The sequence below is a fragment of the Drosophila miranda genome, chromosome 2 (assembly GCF_003369915.1).
Source record: "Drosophila miranda strain MSH22 chromosome 2, D.miranda_PacBio2.1, whole genome shotgun sequence".
In the NCBI taxonomy this organism is placed as follows: domain Eukaryota; kingdom Metazoa; phylum Arthropoda; class Insecta; order Diptera; family Drosophilidae; genus Drosophila; species Drosophila miranda.
In genome coordinates, this window is record NC_046675.1 from 14,935,937 (window position 1) to 14,960,531 (window position 24,595).

Consider the following 24,595-nt stretch of genomic DNA (forward strand, 5'->3'; position numbering starts at 1 on the left):
GAATATCAAAAACGAGGAATATGTATGATGGAACTTGACTAATTCGTCAGTATTTTAATTAATATTTGGAATGTGAGACGGTATATTTTGGTATATTTCTGAGGGTCAGATTGTATTTTTTTATCGGAATGCACTGACAAAAACAAAAGCAATCGACGGCCGCGCTGCGCAGAAATTATTGTATATCTTCCATATACCATTCGATCGACTCGACTCATTCTGGTGGTCTTTGTGGAGTGTGCAGCATGTCTGAGAAACCTACTGTTTTGATTTTGGGTGGTAAGTGAGCCTCTGCCTCCGCTTCCGCTTATCACTGACTAACGCTGCACTGGCAATGCTAATTCCTTCATGGTGCTTCTCGAAGGCTGCGGATTCATTGGACGCAACTTGCTCACTTATCTACTGGACAATGAACTGACGCAGGAAATACGCATAGCTGATAAGACGCCGCCCCAAATGGCCTGGCTGAACGAGGAGCAGACCAGGGCCTTCGAGAGTGATAAAGTTGAGTTTTGCAGCGCCAACTTAATAAATGCCGGTACGTAACACTGCTGCAACTGCAACTGCAGCGGAAGTAAAGGCAGTGCAACGCTGCCGCTGCATTCCCAGCCCCAGCTCGCACGCATACCACCATACGTACGCGACTTAAACTGGTTTTGAATCCCTTTTGTGTTTTGCAGCCTCAGTTAGACTGGCGTTCGCACCACACCCAACAACGGGCCGGGCCTGGGATGTGGTCATCAACTGTGCGGCCGAGACGCGTGCCAATCAAGATGATAGCGTCTACAAGGAGGGCATTCTCAAGCTGAGCCTCAATTGTGCTAATGAGGCAGCCACACAGCGGGTCAAGCGCTATGTGGAGCTCAGCTCTGGCTGCGTTAACAGCAGCGACAAGACGCCGCTGAAGGAGGACTGCAAGCTGGAACCCTGGACGGGTGTGGCCAAGCAGAAGCTGAAGGTTGAAAAGGAGCTGTCGGGCATCAACGATCTCAGCTACACAGTGGTTCGCCTGCCCATTGTCTATGGCATTGGAGATAAGCGCTACTTAAGTGAGTCGCATCGCATTGATAGCCGATAATTATTTTCAATTTAAAAAACAAGTGAAACTTAACCACTTGCCTACTCATTCCATTCCATCCCACTCCACATGTACAGTGCCGCGCATTATAATCGCTGCCATTTACAAATACCTCAACGAGACAATGAAACTGCTTTGGAACGATGCCATGCGCCTAAATACGGTGCACGTATCGGATGTGTGCGCTGCGATTTGGCAACTGGCGCAGAGTCCCAAAACCAACGGCCAGGTGTACAACATTGTGGATGATTCAGCATCAACGCAGGGGAGCATCAGCAACCTGTTGGTGGATATTTTCAACATCAACGTGGACTACTTTGGCATTGTCATGTCGAGCTTGACCAAGGTAAGTCTTATGCTCTGACCCAACGCTGGTTAAACCTTATCAATCGACTCGTTTTGTTTAGCTTTACCCCACAGACACGGTGGGGGAGATCAACGACAAGCATATGGCACCCTGGGCAGAGATTTGTCAACGCAACGGCATTGAGAATACGCCGCTCACGCCATACCTCGATGAGGAGCAGCTCCATCACAAGCATCTCTACTTGGACAACACAAAACTGAAAGACTTTGGCTACGTGCTGAAGCAGCCGCGACTCACGCGGGACCTGCTCATGGAGATGATCGATGACTATGCGAAGCTGCAGCTGTTCCCCAAGTCATTGGCTCTTTGAATCTCTTTTTATTCATTCGGTAGCACCACGTTGATATGCACTCAAGACATTTACACCCTTATCCTTTAGCAAGTAAGCCAACAGTTTTTACAATTGAAATGCGCAATGGATCGTAAATGGATTACTGTTCCTCTTCCAATTTGTATACGATACGGACCGTATTCCCCTAATTATTTGCCCACAAAAGTGTACTTATAGTATTATAGAACCAATATTTTTGATACATTCCAATCAAACGTAGCTATATGCATATATACATACATATATATCAATGATGAGACTAACAATTGTATTGTATTGTGATTCAGCTAAGTGGCCAAGAAATCCAATTTAAAATTAAAGATGCAATGGTTTTTAGAGTTTAGATTGTTGTGTATATTTGATTATTTTAAATGTTACGGCAACGGAGCAACGGATCGTACGATACGCGGCGACTTTACGAGACGACGATACGCTACGATACATATTTGAAAATGCAATTGCTTCAGTTGGACGCTCATTAACTTAAAAATTACAGAATAAAAATCAACAATAATAAGCTCGCAACTTTTTCAACTTAATACAAAACACGAGAGCAGAGGCGAAGGTTGTTTTGCATTGATTAAAACGGTAAAAACGATTTCTTCCCGCTCCAGCTTCATTTGCCGCACTCGTATATAAATTACATTTCTTTTGCATTTTAGTTTGTGACATTTTTCATCTAAAAACGGCGGTGCATGGAGCAATAGAATTAGTTGTTGCTCTTGAGTTCGAATGGTTTATTAACTAATTAAGAGTCTGCGGGGCTCGTCGCTTCCGCTGGCGCTTAGAAGGCCAGACCGGCATCGCGGTATGTGGTGAAGATCTTCTCGATGGAGTTGACATAGGCAGCGGTTCTCAGGTCCAGTCCCAGGTTGTACTTCATGGCCGTCTTCATGATGGCACGAGCCGAGCGCTCCATGGTGTAGTCCAGGCCAGAGTGCACGATGTCCTTTTCGGAGGCGCCGGAGATGCGCTTCTGGAACGACTCCGATGGGGTGACGGGAATGCGGCCGCCCACACGTCCGAAGCGACGCTCAAGGGACTCTTGCACGGATTCTATAATATGATCAGACACATGGAGAAATGGAGAGAGGGAGAACAGACATTAGTTGAGATTGCAACATGCTAGATAGGTAATGGTATAAGGGATAAAACTACACAGAGTTGGTTAGGATAGATGGAATGGAAGCAGGATTAAAGCATAGGGTTTAATGAAACCTTTGAAGAGTATATAGTATATAGAAATCTTCTACTTGCGGGCATGAGGATAAATGCAAAAACAAATCAAACACGATACACGAAAGAAACAAAATGTATACAAAAGGTCAAAGGATTAACTACAAATACAGGGTGCTTAAGAAACTTTACAGAAATTTTTGGGAGATGGGGTTTGTAAGCGAAAAGAATTATTAATAATAATAATAATGTACCGTCATTAATGATTCTTTCAATTGACTGTTGGACTGAGGCTACATTGGTGATAGAGAAACAGAAAAAGAAGAAATAGAATAAACAACGAATTACTTAGATGATATTTAAAAAGTAAGCTAGATTCATAGAGTCTCTGGGGTGGTGGTGGATCGAAAATAAGAGATAATTTGTAAGGAAAAGAACCAAATGGTAACCAAACTGGGAAGAGCAAATGCTTATAGAGCAAAGGCTATTCTGTAAAGGTTTTAGCATAAGAAACCATAAACCGATAGATATAGATTATAGATAGATGACGAGCAGAATGGCAAATGAATAGCTGATCAATAGATGGATCGAAATATAGAACGAGAGACTTACCGAGCAAATGATAGTTGGACTCGCGCTCGTACTTGAAGGTCAGGCGACCGTACGAGACATGGTTGAGGTTCTTGAGCCACTCGAAGAACGAGACGGTGACACCACCAGCATTGATGTACAGATCGGGGATGACCAAAATGTTGCGATCGATGAGGATCTTGTCGGCAGCGGGAGTGGTTGGGCCGTTGGCAGCCTCGGCAATGATCTATAATACAATCAAAACAATCAGTGGATTAGATTCAAGTTTTCCATAACTTAAAGCTATTCCTTACCTTAGCTTGGATTCTGCCAGCATTCTCGCTGTTGATGACCTTCTCAACGGCAGCTGGAATGAAGATGTCGCACTTCTCGAACATCAGGTTCTCACCCTCGTAGGGCTTGGCGTTCTGGTAGCCCACAATGGTGCCGTGCTCGTTCTTGTAGTCCTCCAGGAGCTTGGGGTCAATGCCCTCTGGGTTGTACAGAGTTCCGTCGTGCTCAATCACACCGATGCAGGTGGCACCGGCACGAGTGAGATAGCGGGTGGTGTGGAGGCCGACATTACCGAAGCCCTGGACGATGAAGGTCTTGCCGCCCCAGCCGGGAGTGGTGCCTAATGGGTAAAGATATATATGTCGATAAAATCCTCTTTTCGATTCGTGCGATCCGCAAGAAATTCTCACCAATCTGGCTCATGTAGCTGGCCTCGTTGATGAAGTTCTCCAGACCGTGGAAGACGCCGCGACCGGTGGCCGAGACACGTCCGTGGATGCCACCCTGGTTGATGGGCTTGCCGGTGACACAGGCATGAGCATTGATATCCAGATGTCCAATGGTCTTGGCATAGGTGTCGGCAATCCACGACATCTCGCGCTCGCCAGTGCCCATATCGGGGGCGGGCACATCGACGCCGGGTCCAATGAAGCCCTTCTTGGCCAGCTCAAGGGTGAAGCGACGGGTGATCTTCTCCAGCTCGTGCTCGGAGTACTCCTTGGGGTTGATCTTCAGGCCTGCCTTGGCTCCGCCGAATGGCACATCCACACAGGCGCACTTGAAGGTCATCAGGGCGGACAGGGCTTTCACCTCATCGCGTGACACATCCAACGAGAAGCGGATACCTGAAGAAATGCAGAAAGGAAACGGTTGCATAACAGATGAGCATATTACGTATACGACAGGTGTTGGTTTCGGGAAACCTTGAAAGTACAGCAATCCTCCCTCCCCCTCTGCCGCACCCCACTGGGGGTTGCAGCTTTCATTTTTGGCCTAAATCCAATAGACATGTTCTAAAAATAATAACCAGACTACAAGAATTCTTGGCAGAAAGCAAAAGTTTTCGACTCTGTGACTACGTACGAGAACACTTTTTCTTGGCTGCCTTCGCGCGTCACGTGCCCCAGAAATTGCTGCATGGGGGAAACCTTTCCAAGATGTCGCAACAACAGTCCCAAAAGTGAGACCCCATAAAACCCAATAGCCCTTATCTTAATGTGCTCGCCACACTTAAAACTCGGATATCTTTTTAGAAAGTTCCCGATAAGATAATGTCACCCCAATGGCAATCTCTGTGTTGTGTGTTTCTTGGCTGTAATTCGAATTCAACAAGCGTGTTGCTATTGTAAAAGCTTAAAAGAACAAAGTGCACCCATCTTTATGGATCGATATAAAGTCTCTTTGTAGTACCTTATTGGCATGGACGCCGCAAAGTGCAAGTTCCATCGATTCGCATCAGTTTATGGGTTTCCTCATTCGACAACACGACGGACGAGCCCCCCACAAAAACATAAAAATAAATAAAACTATAAAAACTAAAATTAGCAAATGATTACGAGTCGCCGCCTTATTTGCGGTTGCTATGCGGGGGATATTTTGGTAAAATGTACGAGCAGTAGGACCACAACCAAAGCCATTATTCCAATGAGATCATTGCCTTATCAGCTGGGGAAGTGACTTCGTTCTGGAAACCGAAAATTCTATAAACAAAAAAATATTCAATGAGAATGCAAATTTGCAAAATACAATTCTGTTGCGCCCTTAGCTCCAATTCCTTACATTGTGTTCTTCTATTGTTTCATTAAAGGGTACCAGAGGCATATGATTTCTATGAAGGTTTGGAATGGATGTTAATTCAGAATTTGAACACCTCATGCTCTGAAAATCAAAGCAATTACAACTATAAAATCATTGTGTGTATTGTAAGAAAACCATATAATATTCCTATTATCCGTCGATGTACAACATCAAAGATCAATTAAATATAATCAAATAACTGGAAGTAATAATTATCCGATTTTATAGCTGTATCTATACTATCACTTGCCTGTTTTGAGTTTAACACAAAATGCAACCCTTTTTCTTAGTAAAACTCTCAAGAGTATCACTGGGATAGCAGGTAACTCAAGGTCTGGACGGACACCCTTTTCCTAATTGTTATCTTCGTCTCCTCTTTGTCTTATGCTGAGTGAGCGCTAAGCCGAGCCCCGATCGCCGATCTCACCGATCACCGAATCGCTTTGCGTTCATCGGACGGCAGAGTTGTGCTGACTGTACCTGCTGCTAGCGCTTGACAACAGCGAACAAAGATTGGCGACGCCAAAACTCTATTTACCTCTGCCTCGCACCGTCGTGCGGGGCCTTTCTTTTCGCTCAGGTTCTCTGATGTTTACCATAAGAAATAAAACCCCGAAACAGAGCCGAAAACAACGGCAGCAGAAGTATGAAATATGTTCGGAAGACGAGTAGCAACCGGCTTTACGTTATCAGGCAAACAACAACAGGGCGCATCGGTCTACTTGTTTTTCTGTTTTTTGCCAAAAAAAACTAAAGCTGACACGCCATAGGAATCTATTAATGTTATAGCTCTACAGCTATTAATGTATGTACATACATATATGTATGTATGTATGCTCGTGCTTATACAATCAGTGCGATAACTTATTTAGGGGCTCGATCGTGTGTAGCCACGTCTATAAGTAGGTCCATCCCCCCCATTGGCAACAGTCTCTCTCGTCGGCACAGTCTCTCGGCTAGACCAAACCGGTCCTCGTCTGGTCAGCTGACCAGAATTGTGCGCCATATGATTGTTGAGTGCAAAACTTTTGCTAACGTGGGCTGTTGTTGCCTCCGAAATTCTCTGCTAGTGGCCTCGACAACTGCCAAGATCTGCCCAAGTATTAGATTGGATAAGATACGGGACGGACGGTGATAGAGGCCGGAAATGACGCATAAATATTCTGTTATCATGAGTGCGGGCTGTACCCCCAGCAAAGTGTATTTTAGGAGGGAGCCTAACATTCGATTTCGTGACAAGTTAGTTTCTCAATTAGAGAAACTACAGGGAAATCTAACTAGTGGGAGGAACGAAGATCTATCTTGGAAACTCGGAAGCTTTAAAGGGAGTATCTACTGTATTGTATATATGTATGTACATATGTATCTGTGTGAAGCCCACTTGAGTGGAACACGATTTGACACAAATTTGAATAAAAACTTGAGAGCAAAACTCTCAAGGAAGGTAAAGAGTAGAGGGGAGAACGTGTTTGTCAATAAGATAACTGCTAAATAGTCGAACGAAATGCTATTTACATGAGGCATTACGAGTACATGTGACATACATACTGCACAGGCGATAGGGCAAACACTTTGGACACATTACCACATGCACTACTATCAGCAGAGTAGATGCCCTGTCCTGTCCCCCGTCTAAAGATTAGCTCAAAGTTCTAGAGCAGCAGCCTTCATCGATATGAAGGCCCTGCAATTACAAATAATGAAAGCAATAATGAAAGCCGCTGGCTGGGCCTGGGACACATCAATTGCCTATTCAATGTGGTTCAACGACATGGAAAGTGCCAGAGAGAAACAGAGAGAGAGAGAGAGAGAGAGACCAGATCGAATCAGTTCCTACCAGTCTCGTATCCACATTGGGTACATAAATGACTCATTCATCCATCATCGCGTCTCTCAGTTTGTATTTTTTTGGCACAACGTGACCATCACGTGAACAACAGACGCAGAGATCGACTCCTCCAGTCCAGACACCCTAAAAAGCTAACTCAAACCTGTTTTGGACAGACGTCAGACGACATGGAATACTCGCGAAATGAAACGAAATACAGGCAAAGCGCGGCATTAAAAAGCGAATTGAACCCCGAAATGTGTGCAGAATGTATTAAACAATTAAGAGTTAAATGGGAAGAGGCAGCAGCGTAAATTAACATTAATTAGAGCAGACATATGTATGTATGTATGGAGAATGCCAACATTAAATAGCCCCCACTAAAAGTCTATTCCCATTTGGTACTAACCAAATAAAATCAGACTACTTTTAGCACCTCCGCAGCTGCATCTAAAATACGAGAGCGAGTATCGATGCCATATTTAAGTGAATCATTAACAAGACCTCGGCAAAAGTCCACCTGGAAACAAGCCGTTTACAGCAGACCACATGACCGACTACGGCAAATCGAAAACAAGATCATAAAGATCTTGGCAATAATAATACGAAACGGAACCGAAACTCTATTATGCTACACTGAATACGAGTAAGCGAGGAAAGAATCGTGGCAATAATCGTAAACAACAAATATTGTGCCTCGGCAAAGAATTTTTTGTGGGTTGTTTTCGTTTTCAACATTAAATTATATACATACTCTATATACATATATGTAGTCGGCAGTTTGCTGTCCAAGGTCAGATAAGATTCCCGTCAAGTATTTTTCACTTTTTTTTTTTGGCAGCAAGCTAACAATTGATAAGCACTAAAATGCTGACAAAGTGATTCCATAATTATTTTACGAGTAAGTGGAACGCAAAATAAAGGTTTCTGCTTGACAACAAACCTATTTTTGGGGGGCGTTTTTCCCCCAACACTTGCACCACTGTACCAGTGGGCTTTTCTGCTGCGCTCTCATTTCAATTAGAAAGCAAAACAAAAAGCAACAGCAAAAAATCATTAAAAATAGAACCAGCCAGCCAGAGGAGAAAGAAACAGAAAAACAGCAAAAACATCAGAACAAGGCATACAAAATTGGCCAAGCTCGAAAATAATAAACTGTGTGAAACAAAAAAGAGGAAGAGGAGGAACCTCCCTCCTCAATCGTTTAAGAAAAGACATCTGGCGATTTTGTACTCTGGGTGGGATTGGGATTCTATCCAAAGCGGTGGAGCACTTGAAGGGTTTAGAAATCAAATGGCAACACGTGTAACCATAAGAGAGAATTGTCGAATAAGGGATTACTGTGTAATTAGGGGGCTGGGCTGGGGCCAATTCCAACGTAAACAAAGCAGAGACGGGAGTCGAGAGTGTGCGCGCGGAGTCCGGTTACATAATTTTGAGGACAGGCAAGACATAATCGCAGGAAGTTTAGTTCAAGAAAAATCGATTTTGCAACCAACAACAGTTGGCAAATCAATAGCGAAAGGAGTTTCCCAAAAAGTTTTTAGATTAGGATTCGAATTTGATAGTACTTGCCTCCCTTGGTGGGCGTCTTGTGGGTGCTGTGCTGGGCACGGTAGCCGGTAATCATCTCGTAGTTTCCAGCATCGCGACGCAGGGGAAATGCAATCTCGATGATGTGGTCGCAGGGTTGCATAAGCATGAGAATACCCTTAACCTTCTGCTTCTTCTCGTCGCGGGTGAGCTTGCCCTTCATGTCATCGACCAGGCTCTCCTCGGCGATCTGGCAGCCGCGGTGGAAGAAGTACTCGACCATGTCGAAGAACCGCGGATCCTTGGCAGTGGGCACATCCTTGAGGCGATCGGGAATCTGGTGCTCGGTGGCATAGCCACGTGCCTGCAGCGCTGCCGTGGGCAGGGCCTTGACCAGGGTGGTCAACTCCTGCTGGCGCATAGCGCCCTGGCGGGCCAAACTCTTCAGGTGATACATGGCAAAACACACACAAAACACCGCACTCGATTCTGGGTTACTTCTACTGCTCTGCTGTCTGCTGCTGGCTATATGCACAACAACGCTCTTGTCAAAACCACCGCCGCAATGAACGGTTTTGGCGATTTTCTCGGCATTTCTTTCATTTCAAACGGAGCTTTCTCTCTTTGAAAGCTTTGTTATGCGCAGCATTTGAAATTCTTACAAATATCGATAGCTTGTCCAGGGCTGGACTACTTGTTGGTTTAAGCTTTTCGGGAAGTGCTGTATAGCTGTAAGCTTAGTTCAAACAAGTTCCCGCTTCCAACTAAAATTTAAACTTAAACAATTTCTAGTTGATCATCACAGCTCAGCGATAAGAAAAAATTGCAGCACATGGATATATATATATATATATACAGCAACGAGAGGATTATTAAGGCCTTAACTACTATTAAAAGTGTGAGGTGTGTAATATCTATGCAGGCGGCTTATTTCGCCCTTCTAAGTTTGTTTTTCTTAGTAAGAAAGAAAATTTATTTTTGGTATCTGCTCGTTTGCCTCACTTCTTCCACTGGATTGCATTCATATCCATGCCACTCATTCACTTTCAAACTTAGGCGCGCAACTCTACTATCCAGTCGATAGTATCGATAGCCGTTTGGTGGGATTTTCCTTTTGCAAGAACTTCCCTTCATATAAGTTTTATCTCTTGACATTTTTGGTTTAAACCATATTCTATAAACAATCAAATTAAAGGATGCATTTAAAATTAGCTAATCTTGTACAAAATTGATTCATCAATCGGATAAAAGTATGCGCTCAAGGCTGAGATTCTTAGCTGCCTAGTAACCCTAAGCCAATATCAAAATCATGGAATATGATTTCTGATCTTGAACAGCTTGGGTTGGGTTACGCAACCCAATATTAGCAAATAGTCCATAGCTCATTATGAGATAGTGTCGCTTCTATTCTAAGACAAATCTGGAGTTTTTCTTTTATTTTTATATTTTTGATTTTTAAAATACAATTTATGCTCTCAGTTGCATCTTTTAAAATAAAAATCGCAAATAATTTTTTTTTTTTTTTAAATAATACAAAATAAGTGTGATTTCTCATTTTTTAAACTTATAGCAGTTACGGTCCCTGACAGAAAGAGTTCATAATACTGCGGCAAATGCTTTGCCGGGTCATATTTTTCCTGCATCTTTTATCCTCCACGATTTTAAAATGTCCTCTTCGAAGGCTTTGCAGTGTCTAGGATAGATTATATAATTATTATCTGCAAAATAGTCGGCAACAAGCGCAGCCCACAGGCGTATTTGCAGTGGGTGAAGTTTGTGCCGTGTTCTATCTTCTCTATTTTCGAAACTTCATTGTTACCGCTTGTCTTCAATAACGCAAAGACACAGGGAATAGCCTTCCCTGACACCACCATCTTGGATAAGCTGAAGCATCATCATCTATGCCTGTTTCACTGTAGTCGTCGCCGTTTTTTTTTACACGTTTCCATTAGACAAAAAGAGGGGATCCCACCACGAAAAACTTCATATACACCGGAACTAGCCCGGTACTAGTGCGAACTCGAAATATTAAATGGTACATAAATCTGCTGACGATCACTGCTCTCTTTGAAAGCTCGCGTTTCGAACTATTTGAACATACAAGTATCGATATCTATGCAGATGCAGTGTTGAAAAACTTTAGTTCTGTTCACAAAAGAACCAGCTCCCAGCTAGAATAAAAATATTGAGTAATAAAACCATTTTATATACACTTAAAATAAAGAAAATCTTGGGGTCTATATTTGATTTATATTATTAGAAAGAAGCTTATGCGTGTATTGTGTTGTTCCGCTCATGGTAGATACTGCTAAGTGATGACCGTATGAAGGCGTCACCACTCTCCACGAAACCGTCCATATGTGTCCATAAGAACCAGAATGTGAGGGTGAAGAACAGCACCTTGCTGACACAGTCTAGGATGTAGAAGCGCCGCAACACTTTGCGGGCATACGGGAGAGTGGACGGGCTCTCTCTTAGAATGTAGGTGCGCATGCCCATGATGTAGGTGCTGATGTAGGTCTCCCAATTGAGCTGTCCCACAGAGGTGTCGAACATTTCCTCGTCTATAGCATTCAGCTGGCTGCTCATTTCCTGGAATTTCTCGTTCTGAAATTCCCAGTCTTTCGTTGTGTAGTACTGCAGTAGCTTCAGACCCATCGACACCTTGCGCTGCACATTCACCAAGCTGCAAAAAGGTAATGCTTGACATGATAGTGGATTTATGGAGTCAGTAACTTACAAGGGCTTCTGGCCAGAGATCAGCATCAAAAAGTCAATAAAATAGGCAGGAAGATAGTGAAAGAATATCACGCAGAACAGGTGATGGTAATAGTTCTTCTTGATGGATCCTCCGGGAGTCTCGTAGAAGAAGCGACGACCCGTCTCAATGCTGTCGCCCCACGACGTCAGGGCCTTTTTGGAGATGCATAGGTTGCAGAACTGCACCTCGTTTCGTTTGCTGGGCGCCTTCTCCTGGCTGCTAGCCTTGGCGCGCTGATATCCACACAAGATCAACCCGTTGATGGCCTTGTCTACAGGTATCACTGTGGAGGAGTACAGCGGATTGCAGTGCATCGATCGTATCACACCTCGGGCGGCACCAATCATCAGGCCAGTGGGTCCGGTAACGCCCTCAATCCATCCTGGCAGTGGTTCGCTAATGGCCGCCGTTACTGCAAATGCAATGGAGCATGCACAATTTAATAAAGCAATTAACATTGCTCCTTGGCAGTGGGCACATCCTTGAGGCGATCGGGAATCTGGTGCTCGGTGGCATAGCCACGTGCCTGCAGCGCTGCCGTGGGCAGGGCCTTGACCAGGGTGGTCAACTCCTGCTAGCGCATAGCGCCCTGGCGGGCCAAACTCTTCAGGTGATACATGGCAAAACACACACAAAACACCGCACTCGATTCTGGGTTACTTCTACTGCTCTGCTGTCTGCTGCTGGCTATATGCACAACAACGCTCTTGTCAAAACCACCGCCGCAATGACCGGTTTTGGCGATTTTCTCGGCATTTCTTTCATTTCAAACGGAGCTTTCTCTCTTTGAAAGCTTTGTTATGCGCAGCATTTGAAATTCTTACAAATATCGATAGCTTGTCCAGGGCTGGACTACTTGTTGGTTTAAGCTTTTCGGGAAGTGCTGTATAGCTGTAAGCTTAGTTCAAACAAGTTCCCGCTTCCAACTAAAATTTAAACTTAAACAATTTCTAGTTGATCATCACAGCTCAGCGATAAGAAAAAATTGCAGCACATGGATATATATATATATATACAGCAACGAGAGGATTATTAAGGCCTTAACTACTATTAAAAGTGTAAGGTGTGTAATATCTATGCAGGCGGCTTATTTCGCCCTTCTAAGTTTGTTTTTATACCCGATACTCAAAATGAGTCTTGGGGTATATTAGATTTGTGGTAAAAGTGGATGTGTGTAACGTCCAGAAGGAATCGTTTCCGACCCCATAAAGTATATAAATTCTTGATCAGCATCAATAGCCGAGTCGATTGGGCCCTGTCTGTCTGTCTGTCTGTCCGTCTGTCCGTCTGTCCGTCTGTCCGTCCGTCCGTCTGTCCGTCCCCTTCAGCGCCTAGTGCTCAAAGACTATGAGAGCTAGAGCAACGATGTTTTGGACCCAGACTTCTGTGATATGTCACTGCTACAAAAATATTTCAAAACTTCGCCCCGCCCACTTCCGCCCCCACAAAGGACGAAAATCTGTGGCATCCACAATTTTAAAGATATGAGAAAACCAAAAACGTAGAATTGTAGAGAATGACCATATCTTTATGACTGCGGAATCTGAATTGGATCGTATTATTATTATAGCCAGCATCAAGAAAACAATTTCATTTTTTCTCGCCCTGTCTCTCTAACACACACGTAGCATAGGCGGCTTTGCTTAGAGTAAAACATTAGCGCCTAGATCTCAGAGACTACAAAAGCTAGAGCAACCAAATTTGGTATCCACACTCCTAATATATCGGACCGAGACGAGTTTGTTTCAAAATTTCGCCACACCCCCTTCCGCCCCCGCAAAGGGGGGATATTCAAAAATCTCAGAGACTATTAAGGCTAGAGTAACCAAATTTGGTATCCGCACTCCTGTTAGATCTTACTATAAAACGTGTATCTCAAAATTTCGCCCCACCCCCTTCCACCCACACAAAGGACGAAAATCTGTTGCATACACAATATTGCACATTCGAGAAAACTAAAAACGCAGAATCATAGATAATGACCATATCTATCAGATTGCTGAATCGGGATCAGATCAGATCATTTTTATAGCCAATAGGAACAAATCAATTTGCAGTGGCTACGCAGCGCCCGACGTCACGCTCAGACTGATTTTCTGTCTCTCTCGCACGCACTCTTTGTCGTGTGTTTCAATATTAGCGGCGTCTGCCGCAGGAGAGCCATACTGACTTAGTATCGGGTATAACCGTAGAGCTGCGGTGTCCGCAGCAACTCACAACGTTCCACCTCGTTTTTTTTGGCGCAATGCGTGCCATAATCCAAATCCAAATGTCAGAAGGTGAATACGTAATATTACGTATACGCGCCCCGCCTTTATAAATACTGAATGGGACTGGCCAGGGTACGTCTGAGAAGGTGTTGGACCCGGGGGGACAGGGACTGGGACAGATGCCACCGTTCACAGACAATTAGAGGCTCCTAACTGCGCGTCGATCCGATTTAATTGCCTGGCGATGCAGCCGCTGCGATTAATTGCACAACCATGGGATTGAAGCAAAAAGAATCAATTGCTGAATATTTAAGCACTTGGCATAACCATATATCCCTGGATGAGGGAAAGGCATAACAGGCTTTAGGTTTTTGGGTCCCTAAAAGTGCCCTCAAAAATACTTTTAATTAGAAATTCAACAAATTGTGGGTTCAGCTCTGGCTCTGGCTCTGGCTCTGGCTCTGGCTCTGGCTCTGGCTGACACGCCATCGTATTTTGCATAACATTTTGAGTTATGTCTAATGTCAACGTACTTCCACTCTGCCACGTGGCGGCTGGGGGTGGGTGGCCCTAGCCGGCCGGCGAGCGCAACAACAAATTGGTCAGAATGTGCTGCACAAGGACAACAGAAGAAACAAAAGCCAAAAGTCAGCGGCAAAGGAAACAAAAAACACACACAAAAAAGCGCAGAAGGACTCAGAGGCAATGCGTGGAAATGAACGGTAAACGGAGTACAGTTTAGCTCTTTTTTGGGTGGGGGGGGGTGGTGCCCCACTCCTCTCCAGTTTTAAGGGACATGCAACTGGCCACAATTCTGCGTGCTTAGGGGCCGAAAAAGCAGGGGACAGGCCACGTTGAAATGTAAATGAATTGCACTAAATGCGAGGACATACGCAGCAGGACACACACACACACACACACACACACACACACACACACAGATGAGTGGGACAATTCTAAGTAGGCGGCAGTGCTGACAGGCTTGGGGTCACGAGGGGTATAACGATTTTGATCAGCTGTTTGCCACACAACAAATACTCTCCAGTTTGGATTTGCCTCTGTGAAATTTTTTGTCAAATATATAGTCTCCAATTATTTGTCTCTCTACCATGTCGGAGCCAACGAGCCACGTGCTGCCGCTCCACAGGGTCATCATGCTGGGCGGCGAGGGCGTGGGCAAGTCCGCCCTCACGCTGCAGTTCATGTACAACGAGTACGACGACGAGTACAAGCCCACCAAGGCGGACATCTACAGGAAGACCCTCCAGCTGGACGGCGAGCAGGTGCAGATCGACATCCTGGACACTGCCGGCCAGAAGGTGAATGTCGTGATCAGAGACAGCTACTATCACCGGGCCGATGGCTTCCTCTGCGTCTTCTCGATCGCCGACGAGGGCAGCTTTCAGGCCACCCAGGCAGCCAGGGACCTTGTCCTGCGGCTAAGGAAGGACGAGAGCGTGCCCTTCCTGCTGGTGGGCAACAAGAGCGACTTGCAGGAGGAGCGCCAGGTGCCGCTGAGCGAGTGCCAGGCGATGGCTCACAAGTGGGGCGTCACCTATGTGGAGACCTCGGCCAAGTTCCACCAAAATGTGCATCTGGTATTCTACGATTTGATGCGGCAAATAGCCTCGCGAAAGGCCACAAACGGTGGCAGAAAGTGCAAGAAAAGGTTCTGCCATGCCTGTGCCATTCTTTAGGGCGTGAAAGGGTTTTAGTTTTGCAATAAATTGATGTATCTGTATCTTTCCCTTCTTAGGGTATCCATTGGGGGCATAGAATCGGTCGGAGGCGCCACAAATTAGAGGAGGCAGCAGCAACAAATTCGATTGCCTCATTCGGCTAGTCGTTGTCCCGCTCTAATGCGCTTTCGTATGCACTTTTCGGCCCCGCATGGATTCTGATTGGCTGGCAGCAAAGTTTAAAGTATGCGCTCAAGGCTGAGATTCTTAGCTGCCTAGTAACCCTAAGCCAATATCAAAATCAAGGAATATGATTTCTGATCTTGAACAGCTTGGGTTGGGTTACGCAACCCAATATTAGCCAATAGTCCATAGCTCATTATGAGATAGTGTTGCTTCTATTCTAAGACAAATCTGGAGTTTTTCTTTTATTTTTATATTTTTGATTTTTAAAATACAATTTATGCTCTCATTTGCATCTTTTAAAATAAAAATCGCAAATCATTTTTTTTTTTTTTTTAAATAATACAAAATAAGTGTGATTTCTCATTTTTTAAACTTATAGCAGTTACGGTCCCTGACAGAAAGAGTTCATAATACTGCGGCAAATGCTTTGCCGGGTCATATTTTTCCTGCATCTTTTATCCTCCTCGAAGGCTTTGCAGTGTCTAGGATAGATTATATAATTATATATAATATTATCTGCAAAATAGTCGGCAACAAGCGCAGCCCACAGGCGTATTTGCAGTGGGTGAAGTTTGTGCCGTGTTCTATCTTCTCTATTTTCGAAACTTCATTGTTACCGCTTGTCTTCAATAACGCAAAGACACAGGGAATAGCCTTCCCTGACACCACCATCTTGGATAAGCTGAAGCATCATCATCTATGCCTGTTTCACTGTAGTCGTCGCCGTTTTTTTTTACACGTTTCCATTAGACAAAAAGAGGGGATCCCACCACGAAAAACTTCATATACACCGGAACTAGCCCGGTACTAGTGCGAACTCGAAATATTAAATGGTACATAAATCTGCTGACGATCACTGCTCCCTTTGAAAGCTCGCGTTTCGAACTATTTGAACATACAAGTATCGATATCTATGCAGATGCAGTGTTGAAAAACTTTAGTTCTGTTCACAAAAGAACCAGCTCCCAGCTAGAATTCAAATATTGAGTAATAAAACCATTTTATATACACTTAAAATAAAGAAAATCTTGGGGTCTATATTTGATTTATATTATTAGAAAGAAGCTTATGCGTGTATTGTGTTGTTCCGCTCATGGTAGATACTGCTAAGTGATGACCGTATGAAGGCGTCACCACTCTCCACGAAACCGTCCATATGTGTCCATAAGAACCAGAATGTGAGGGTGAAGAACAGCACCTTGCTGACACAGTCTAGGATGTAGAGGCGCCGCAACACTTTGCGGGCATACGGGAGAGTGGACGGGCTCTCTCTTAGAATGTAGGTGCGCATGCCCATGATGTAGGTGCTGATGTAGGTCTCCCAATTGAGCTGGCCCACAGAGGTGTCGAACATTTCCTCGTCTATAGCATTCAGCTGGCTGCTCATCTCCTGGAATTTCTCGTTCTGAAATTCCCAGTCTTTCGTTGTGTAGTACTGCAGTAGCTTCAGACCCATCGACACCTTGCGCTGCACATTCACCAAGCTGCAAAAAGGTAATGCTTGACATGATAGTGGATTTATGGAGTCAGTAACTTACAAGGGCTTCTGGGCAGAGATCAGCATCAAAAAGTCAATAAAATAGGCAGGAAGATAGTGAAAGAATATCACGCAGAACAGGTGATGGTAATAGTTCTTCTTGATGGATCCTCCGGGATACCACAGGGAGAAGCTTAGCGGAGTCTCGTAGAAGAAGCGACGACCCGTCTCAATGCTGTCGCCCCACGACGTCAGGGCCTTTTTGGAGATGCATAGGTTGCAGAACTGCACCTCGTTTCGTTTGCTGGGCGCCTTCTCCTGGCTGCTAGCCTTGGCGCGCTGATATCCACACAAGATCAACCCGTTGATGGCCTTGTCTACAGGTATCACTGTGGAGGAGTACAGCGGATTGCAGTGCATCGATCGTATCACACCTCGGGCGGCACCAATCATCAGGCCAGTGGGTCCGGTAACGCCCTCAATCCATCCTGGCAGTGGTTCGCTAATAGCCGCCGTTACTGCAAAGGCAATGGAGCATGCACAATTTAATAAAGCAATTAACAGAGGCGGACTGGCTGATCATCTGGAAACGTACCAATGGAGGGCCGTGTGATGATAATGGGCAGTTTGGTGTTGTATCTGCAAATTAGATCTTCGGACAGTGCCTTGCTGTAAGCGTACGTGTTGGGCAAGCCATTTAGTAATCTAGAAAGCAAAGTAAATCGAGGCAATTTGTTCATAAAATGGCAGGCAGTCAGAGCAGTTCGATTGAAATCCTTCTAGGAGGAAATGCTTATTATTTTGCAATTATTTTTCTTTTCAATCTTCGTTCTGTTACAGCAGAGCTGCTACTTACTTGGGTGTTATTTCCGCCAGAGCAGCATCATCCATTGTTTCCACCATTTCAATGATGGAGAAGGGATTCTGTGGCGCTGGATAGGCGCGCTCCTCCAGCACACTCTCGTTGCACTGACAGTACGAGGTGGACACATGCACCAGTGACTGCAGATTGCTCATCTTTTCGGCCAGACGCAGCACCTTCAGGGTGCCGACCACATTCATCATCACCATGGGCCGCAGCGGCTGGTCGAAGCGCACATTGGCCGCACAGTGGAACACAATCTCCACATTGGAGGCGAGTGTGTTGATGTCATTGGCGCTCAGGCCAAGGTCCGGCTCGAGCAGATCGCCCTTTACCACGCGCACCTTGTCCACGATGTCGGGATTCTTCTCCAGCAGCTTGCTAAAACTCTGCAATGATTAAAAACATACAAATGTACTCGTATTGGTAGAGGGGAAGCAGACCCTCAGACATTAATTAAGTGTCATGGCGTTGGAATTGCAATGTGGAGTTTGCAGTTGGGTCTCTTAGCTGGTTTTGGGCAACTGTCCGACTGCTTAGAATCATGGTCTAATGGACCATGTCGGCGGTTGAAGCGCCGGCCCGCCGTAACAGCAATTAAAAGTCATTGTAATTTCGGATTTTTCCAAGCAATAATGATCACCTTGACTTATAAACGCCATGGATGTGGCTATGGCTATGTCGCTGTCTCTGTCTCTGTCTCTGTACCTTTAAATGTCTATGAGTCGGTCGCTTTGTTGGCACCAAGTATTTCTGTGTACTTCAAGTGCTGCGATAATTTGGTAATAACACTTTGGGGGAGTCGGCGTTTCGTCGAAGTTTTCCCTCAAATGGAGGGCAAACGAAATATTAGTTCAGCTGCGGTGGTTACAGTTATGGCACATAATTATATAGAACTTATTTTTTATAACTTCATGTAATATTTTCCTCTTTCAACTGCTTTGCAGCCCAAAAAACACATTATACAAGTACGTTGGGAGCTGTAAAGCAGTTTAAAGAGGAAATTATGGCAATGTTAAGGCACAAGGTCGGTGGATGAATGGGATAAGCTACGGTATAGGGTGGGATGTTCGTATAATTATGTATCATCTATAATAATAGGGCTATAAAGCTGAAGCTACAACAATTCAGTTGCCACCCGGTGATTATTGTATCAATAAGAATGATTAAACATGCAGTATTTGAAGGAATACCTATCAAACCCTCAATGAATTACTCGCTCAAATAAGTTTCCATTAAATTAAGTTAAATTTGTGAAAGAAATTTCCCAATAAATACCAGTAGCACCTTCACTTTACAATTAACCACATAAAATATGCCAAGAAAGAGTCAATAACATGAGTTTTTCATGTAATTACATTACCATTGTTAATTATTGCTTTTGCCTCGTTAAATTTCAATCGTGATACCGGTAATTATTTGTAAATAAATGGCTGAAATTTCCCCCGGAAAATAAAAGTCTTCATTTGCGGTTAGTGCTCGTATCGAAATGGGAAGGAATGCCGCCCACAGATTAATATTATTATAGTTCCTTATTAGTGGGAATTACATGTTGTACGAGTACGTATGATACATCTAAGTAGTTGGAGTCACTCAGCCGGAAGAAGAATTTGTAGGGCTCTACGTACAATAATTACTCATACCTCAAGTGATTCTCTTGGAAAAGCCGCTAATAAGAGAGTGCCTTTGATTAGCAGTTATTTACGAGCCATAAATAATACAATTAACAACACTTAATAATGGATACGATGGGGATTACGATTAGGATTAGGGGCCTTACCACACACTTGAAGTATTGCTCCTTCCGCACACTGGGATCCAGACCCTTCTTGGTGCGGATCAGCAGATAGATGACATTCAGATCCCCACAGCTGCGCAGGAGCTTCTCCACCAGAACTTTACCCATAAATCCGGTGGCTCCAGTGATGAGGATCGTTTTGTTGGCATAGAACTTGGCAATCTCCGACTCGCCGCTACCGGCATTGCTTCGCAGTATTTCCATGGCTACGTGATCGCTATGGATTCCGGATGATCTGTGACCAAAGGAAGTTTGCTATGAGTTGACATTACAACATTCAAGATCGACTTGCCCCCGCTCGAGTGGTTGGCCGTTTTGTTTGTCTAACCTACTCCGCCGACATATTCTATTTCAATGTCACCGAGGCTGATGAAATACGATCGGATCGGTAGCAGTGGCAGAAACACGTCAAATGGTCAATGGCCAACAGCTATGAGTGTATGTTGACCAACTGAATGTAATTGGCGTGGCCAATTGGGATTTTTGTACGAACACCGGGTTCGTAGTCTCTATTTGCCCTCGCACCTCTTGGATGCTCGTATCATCTGTTTAGGCTGTTGGTAAATACAGCCATAGCTTTGAAGACCTGTTAGCGGTCCATCCATTTGTCGGTGCCCCTGTTTGTTTGTTAACAATAATCATAATAGGTACTATTTTCTTTTTTGGTAAAGTGTCGAGTCTGTTTGTTTATTTCTTTTAGTTTGCATTAAGATCTTAAGCAATCCAAGTGTGGTCGCGGGGGCGAGCAATTAGCCATTTGGGTCAGAGTTTACTCTTTTCTGTGTCTTTAAAATGCATTAAATGCGTCTGCTTTTCACTCTCGTTTTATAGCCGTTGTAATGTTATTTTTTATGCAGGAAGTGTTTATATATCTTGAATAAACAAATGCAGAAATTATGCAAGTATTTCTTTAATTGGAGGTATTCCCATGAGTTTCCAACTCCACGGGGAGGTTTGATTTGTGTAGAAGGAAGGTATCTCCATGGGGATTTTGATCTTATTAAAAATGAAGGAAACTCAATGGGGATTCGATATATTTTTAAGAAAGGAAACTCCATGGGGATCTTGTTATACTCAATAAAGGTATTTCCTGTCTTTCGCAATTACTTTTCAATGTGTCTTAATAAGGCAACAGGTTTTGTAATCATGCGACAATCATGCAATTGAAATTGCAAAGCAAAAGCATTGTAAAATCAAATAAATCTTGGAAGGAAAATCTACAAAAAAAACTTTATCTTTTTCAAAAAATATATGGTAATATATTGCGATTTCCATTTGCATAAATCATTAAAAAAAAGTAGGTCAGATTCTGCAATAGAGGAAATATATTCTATTCAAGTAAGTACTATTCCGTAATATGTTTGATTCATGGATAAAACACCGGGATTTCCTTTGCATTTTCACACACATCTCCCCTCTTTTTTGCAGAGCAAACAAAAGACTTAAGGCACAAACTTTGCATTCGGTCACTGTGGTTCCTGCCTCCATTCTGGGGGCATTGCATTCATTTCCATCCATAAATTTACTATTGTTTAAAGTTGTTGACACACACACACACACAAGCACACAAACATACAACTGTGGAGATGTAGACAATGATCATGTCACACGACGCCTCCCGAAATGGATTTTCTGTTCACGTAACTGCCACTCATGTGTGGCACGCAAATTTAGACATTGCACAGTTGTGTTTCTTTGAATTGTTTTATGTATTTTTTGTTGATTTTGTTGTTTGTAAATTGTAAAGCCAAACACACACACACACACACACACACACTCGATAGAGGAGGAGGATTGGCAGTAGCGATTAGCGCCCTTACGAAAACTCACTTCCAAGGGTTCGGACTTTCGGTTCGGTACGACTCGGCTTAGATTTCCGTAGAGAGGTTTCCGTATCGCGAATTGAATCTGTTGAGTACTCAGCGGCAACTGAATGGGAAGCGGGCAATTGGCTCGAAGTTATACTCGGCTCAAAGGAAACTCGACCGCTCGCGCCGTCAGCGTCTCAGCCAACGCCAACGCCAACGCCAATGCACACACACCCATACAGTCGATAGCTTTAACAGTTAACACAGATACGAATGTCAGCAGCAGTGGAGCCCCTCTGTTCAGGCAGGTGTCTTTCGGCTGTTTTTCCGGGTAGAGTGTGCCGAAAACACCGTAAGATGATCTTGCCCTCCAACAGAGAGACCAGGCCCATAAAAACCTAAAGCACAGACGAAACTCGGCCAGTACGGGCGGTAAGAGTACGAGTACGGGCCCGATTATTACACTTAAATTGCAACCAATTAAACGGAACTTAAAAACTTAAAGCAGTCTCGGTGTCGCGCTCTGGGCAAGGGCAATGCTGCTGGCAACCTGGCAACCCTACGTCCGAGAAAGATCCAAAACAGAAATTCCCCAAAACACCCGCTCCCCCCACCACCAAGACGATGTGGAAAAAAAGGACAGACTCAAGAGACGAAGTCGGACCAAACCAAGGCCAGCCACTTGATGGAGAGACTCTTTTATGCGGTGGCCCTAAAAAACTGCATGTCATCCATGGAAACGAAACAGTTGCATTTAGCACGACAGATGTACATATATACATACATATGTGTATGTGTGTATAGAGGTGCAACCCATACATTGAACAATATAAACACAGATTTGGATGCATTCATGCAATTTTTGGATGCAGAAAAGATATGTATACCCTTTACGAGTAGGACATTGGGGTATGTTGGTCAAGAGCGGAGGTATGTCACGGGCTGCAATATACTATTGTATATTTTAAAACGAACGATCGCAAGATAAGGTGTATTTATGTTGAGATAGGGACGGGAATTGATTACAAACAAAAATAAATATGTATATTTTTCAACTGAACTTCGATACAGACATTTCAAAACCTTTCTATTTGTCCAAAAGATACAACAGTGATCAAATGTGGTATAAGTTATTGCCACAATCTTAAAGTACCATGAACACCACAAGAATAAAGCTATGACTTTGAAATGATGTACTATTTAGGCTATCTGATTGTGAATTCTTTTAATATCTACAAATAATTACAACAGATATTGCGGTAGCAATTCTCCTGTAGTTTAAAAATTCTCACTAAAAAAGAAGGCCCCAACAAGAGTCATCTGTTAGTCGCAATACTGCAGCACAATGCTCCTACATGTTTGCTTTGGGAACCTGATCCACGGCTGCAAGTCGATAATAGCCAGGCAAAAAGCTGACCCGTCTGGTTGGTTAGTTACTCACTCGGAATGAGGGGTGCAAGCGGCAGAGTTACAGCTGTGGTAATGGACGGGAGATGGCAGGCAGGCTGTCGCATGCAATCAGGCCACAGGATCGCCTGGGATTTCACAATCTTCGGGCCGCCACTCCCCGACCCGACTGACTATACAAAAAAAACTCCAGCGAATCCAACGTATAATGGTCACGCTGCCGCGATGACGACCTTGAATCATCTTCTGATTCAGCAACGTGTCCGTTACGTTTTCCTTTTCGTTTGGGGCTCTAAGGGCATTGCGGTTAATAACAGGCTTCTCTGGCTCATCAACAACATCATCATAATCAACAGCAACCAAAATCAAGAGCAGCTTCCCAGTCCATCCCAGTCACAGGTTCAGTTTCAGTTTCATTTCCCTTTCCTTTGATGACATAATTTGTTTTGGCAGCTCCGAACAAAACCAAACAACAGCTTTCGGTCGGCCACTGGACCCCTGGATCCCAATTCGTGGTTCCACTCTAATTGATTCTGTAGACGTCAGATCGGAGGGAACTATTACTTGGCACTGGCCCGCAAATTGCTGCTGAAAGGGAACTTCCTCCTCCCATGTTCTATTTTGGGTGGCGTTCGGATGATGCGGAAAAGATGGAGTTTCGAGCAACGACCCCTTGCGAAGGTCTTCTTTGGCACTCTTACCGGATTGCTTCGGATTTTTCTCTATCCATATTCCACAAAGATTCCATTTAAAGTGTTAGATTTCTTCAGGGTGTTCTCTGTGTACGCCAGAGGAGTCATGTTCATTTAATTTGGGATTCACTTGGGTGGCACAAAAAGAAGCTAAAAAGATTCCAGACATGTTTCTGTCTGGGCTTTCCGGGTTCTTTCATGAGTCATCGGTGGATACGTTCCTATGCTCTAGCTCTTCTTTCTCTTGCCCTTCTAATCTCTGATTTATTTCAAGCTTTCCTCAAGTTCCATTTTAAATTCTGTGTACTAGATTCTAATGATGCGGGACTCCAAAAGACTCCTACAAATGATGATTCTTTTGCGGCTGTAATTTGACTCTCCACTGCCACTCCTCCTCTCACCATGAACCGATGAGTAATCATGCAATTATAAACTGGTTGCCTTTACATTCAACTCGGAATTCATTATATTATGCAATTTCTGTGCAATTGATTGCTTGGAGCTGGGGGGCTGGATCAAACGCTGAAGTTAGAGTCTCCCGACTGGCCGAAATGGATTTCTGAGAGTTACGGCCTCTATAAAACAAGCCTCTGTGCTAAATCGGGATCAAGTGAATTACCCCATAAATCAAACATAATTACAAAAATTCTTTTAGCTTCTGTTGCGGGTAAATATTTATTATGTATTCGCCAATCGATTAACAGCTAAGTAGAACACATTAAGGTTTGACCCGAGTCAACA

The 24,595-nt window shown here is 44.0% G+C and overlaps 4 protein-coding genes across 7 annotated transcripts; 2 read left to right on the top strand and 2 right to left on the bottom strand.

The window, feature by feature from the left end:
* Positions 1-128: 128 nt before the first annotated feature.
* LOC108156251 lies at positions 129-2,119 on the top strand. The gene is made up of 5 exons (XM_017287601.2): positions 129-279; positions 365-538; positions 681-1,049; positions 1,156-1,424; positions 1,486-2,119. Exons 1-5 carry the CDS (start codon positions 246-248, stop codon positions 1,753-1,755), a joined length of 1,116 nt encoding a protein of 371 aa, XP_017143090.1. The 5' UTR covers positions 129-245; the 3' UTR covers positions 1,756-2,119.
* LOC108156248 (glutamate dehydrogenase, mitochondrial) lies at positions 2,107-9,555 on the bottom strand. Of its 2 annotated transcripts, XM_017287597.2 has the most exons (6): positions 9,017-9,555; positions 4,227-4,661; positions 3,837-4,156; positions 3,565-3,769; positions 3,207-3,245; positions 2,107-2,832 (listed from the first exon to the last, which is right to left on the bottom strand). In XM_017287597.2, the coding sequence occupies exons 1-6, from the start codon at positions 9,429-9,431 to the stop codon at positions 2,561-2,563; spliced, it is 1,686 nt and encodes a 561-aa protein (XP_017143086.2). In that variant the 5' UTR covers positions 9,432-9,555; the 3' UTR covers positions 2,107-2,560. The 2 variants fall into 2 exon arrangements, with proteins under 2 accessions (XP_017143086.2, XP_033245703.1); XM_033389812.1 differs by lacking the exon at positions 3,207-3,245.
* Positions 9,556-11,181: 1,626 nt separating this feature from the next.
* LOC108156250 (putative fatty acyl-CoA reductase CG5065) lies at positions 11,182-21,886 on the bottom strand. 3 transcript variants are annotated; one of them, XM_033389470.1, is made up of 7 exons: positions 21,778-21,886; positions 19,930-20,182; positions 18,144-18,538; positions 17,883-17,992; positions 17,458-17,805; positions 11,715-11,823; positions 11,182-11,660 (listed from the first exon to the last, which is right to left on the bottom strand). In XM_033389470.1, exons 2-7 carry the CDS (start codon positions 20,149-20,151, stop codon positions 11,243-11,245), a joined length of 1,602 nt encoding a protein of 533 aa, XP_033245361.1. In that variant the 5' UTR covers positions 20,152-20,182; positions 21,778-21,886; the 3' UTR covers positions 11,182-11,242. The 3 variants fall into 3 exon arrangements, with proteins under 3 accessions (XP_033245361.1, XP_033245362.1, XP_033245360.1); XM_033389471.1 differs by lacking the exon at positions 17,458-17,805 and having other exon boundaries at positions 11,715-12,147; XM_033389469.1 differs by lacking the exons at positions 11,182-11,660; positions 11,715-11,823 and adding an exon at positions 16,817-17,294 and having other exon boundaries at positions 17,349-17,805.
* Positions 14,924-15,686, top strand: LOC108156252 (ras-related protein Ral-a-like). The gene has a single exon (XM_017287602.2). The coding sequence runs from the start codon at positions 15,055-15,057 to the stop codon at positions 15,640-15,642; it is 588 nt and encodes a 195-aa protein (XP_017143091.1). The 5' UTR covers positions 14,924-15,054; the 3' UTR covers positions 15,643-15,686.
* Positions 21,887-24,595: the final 2,709 nt, after the last annotated feature.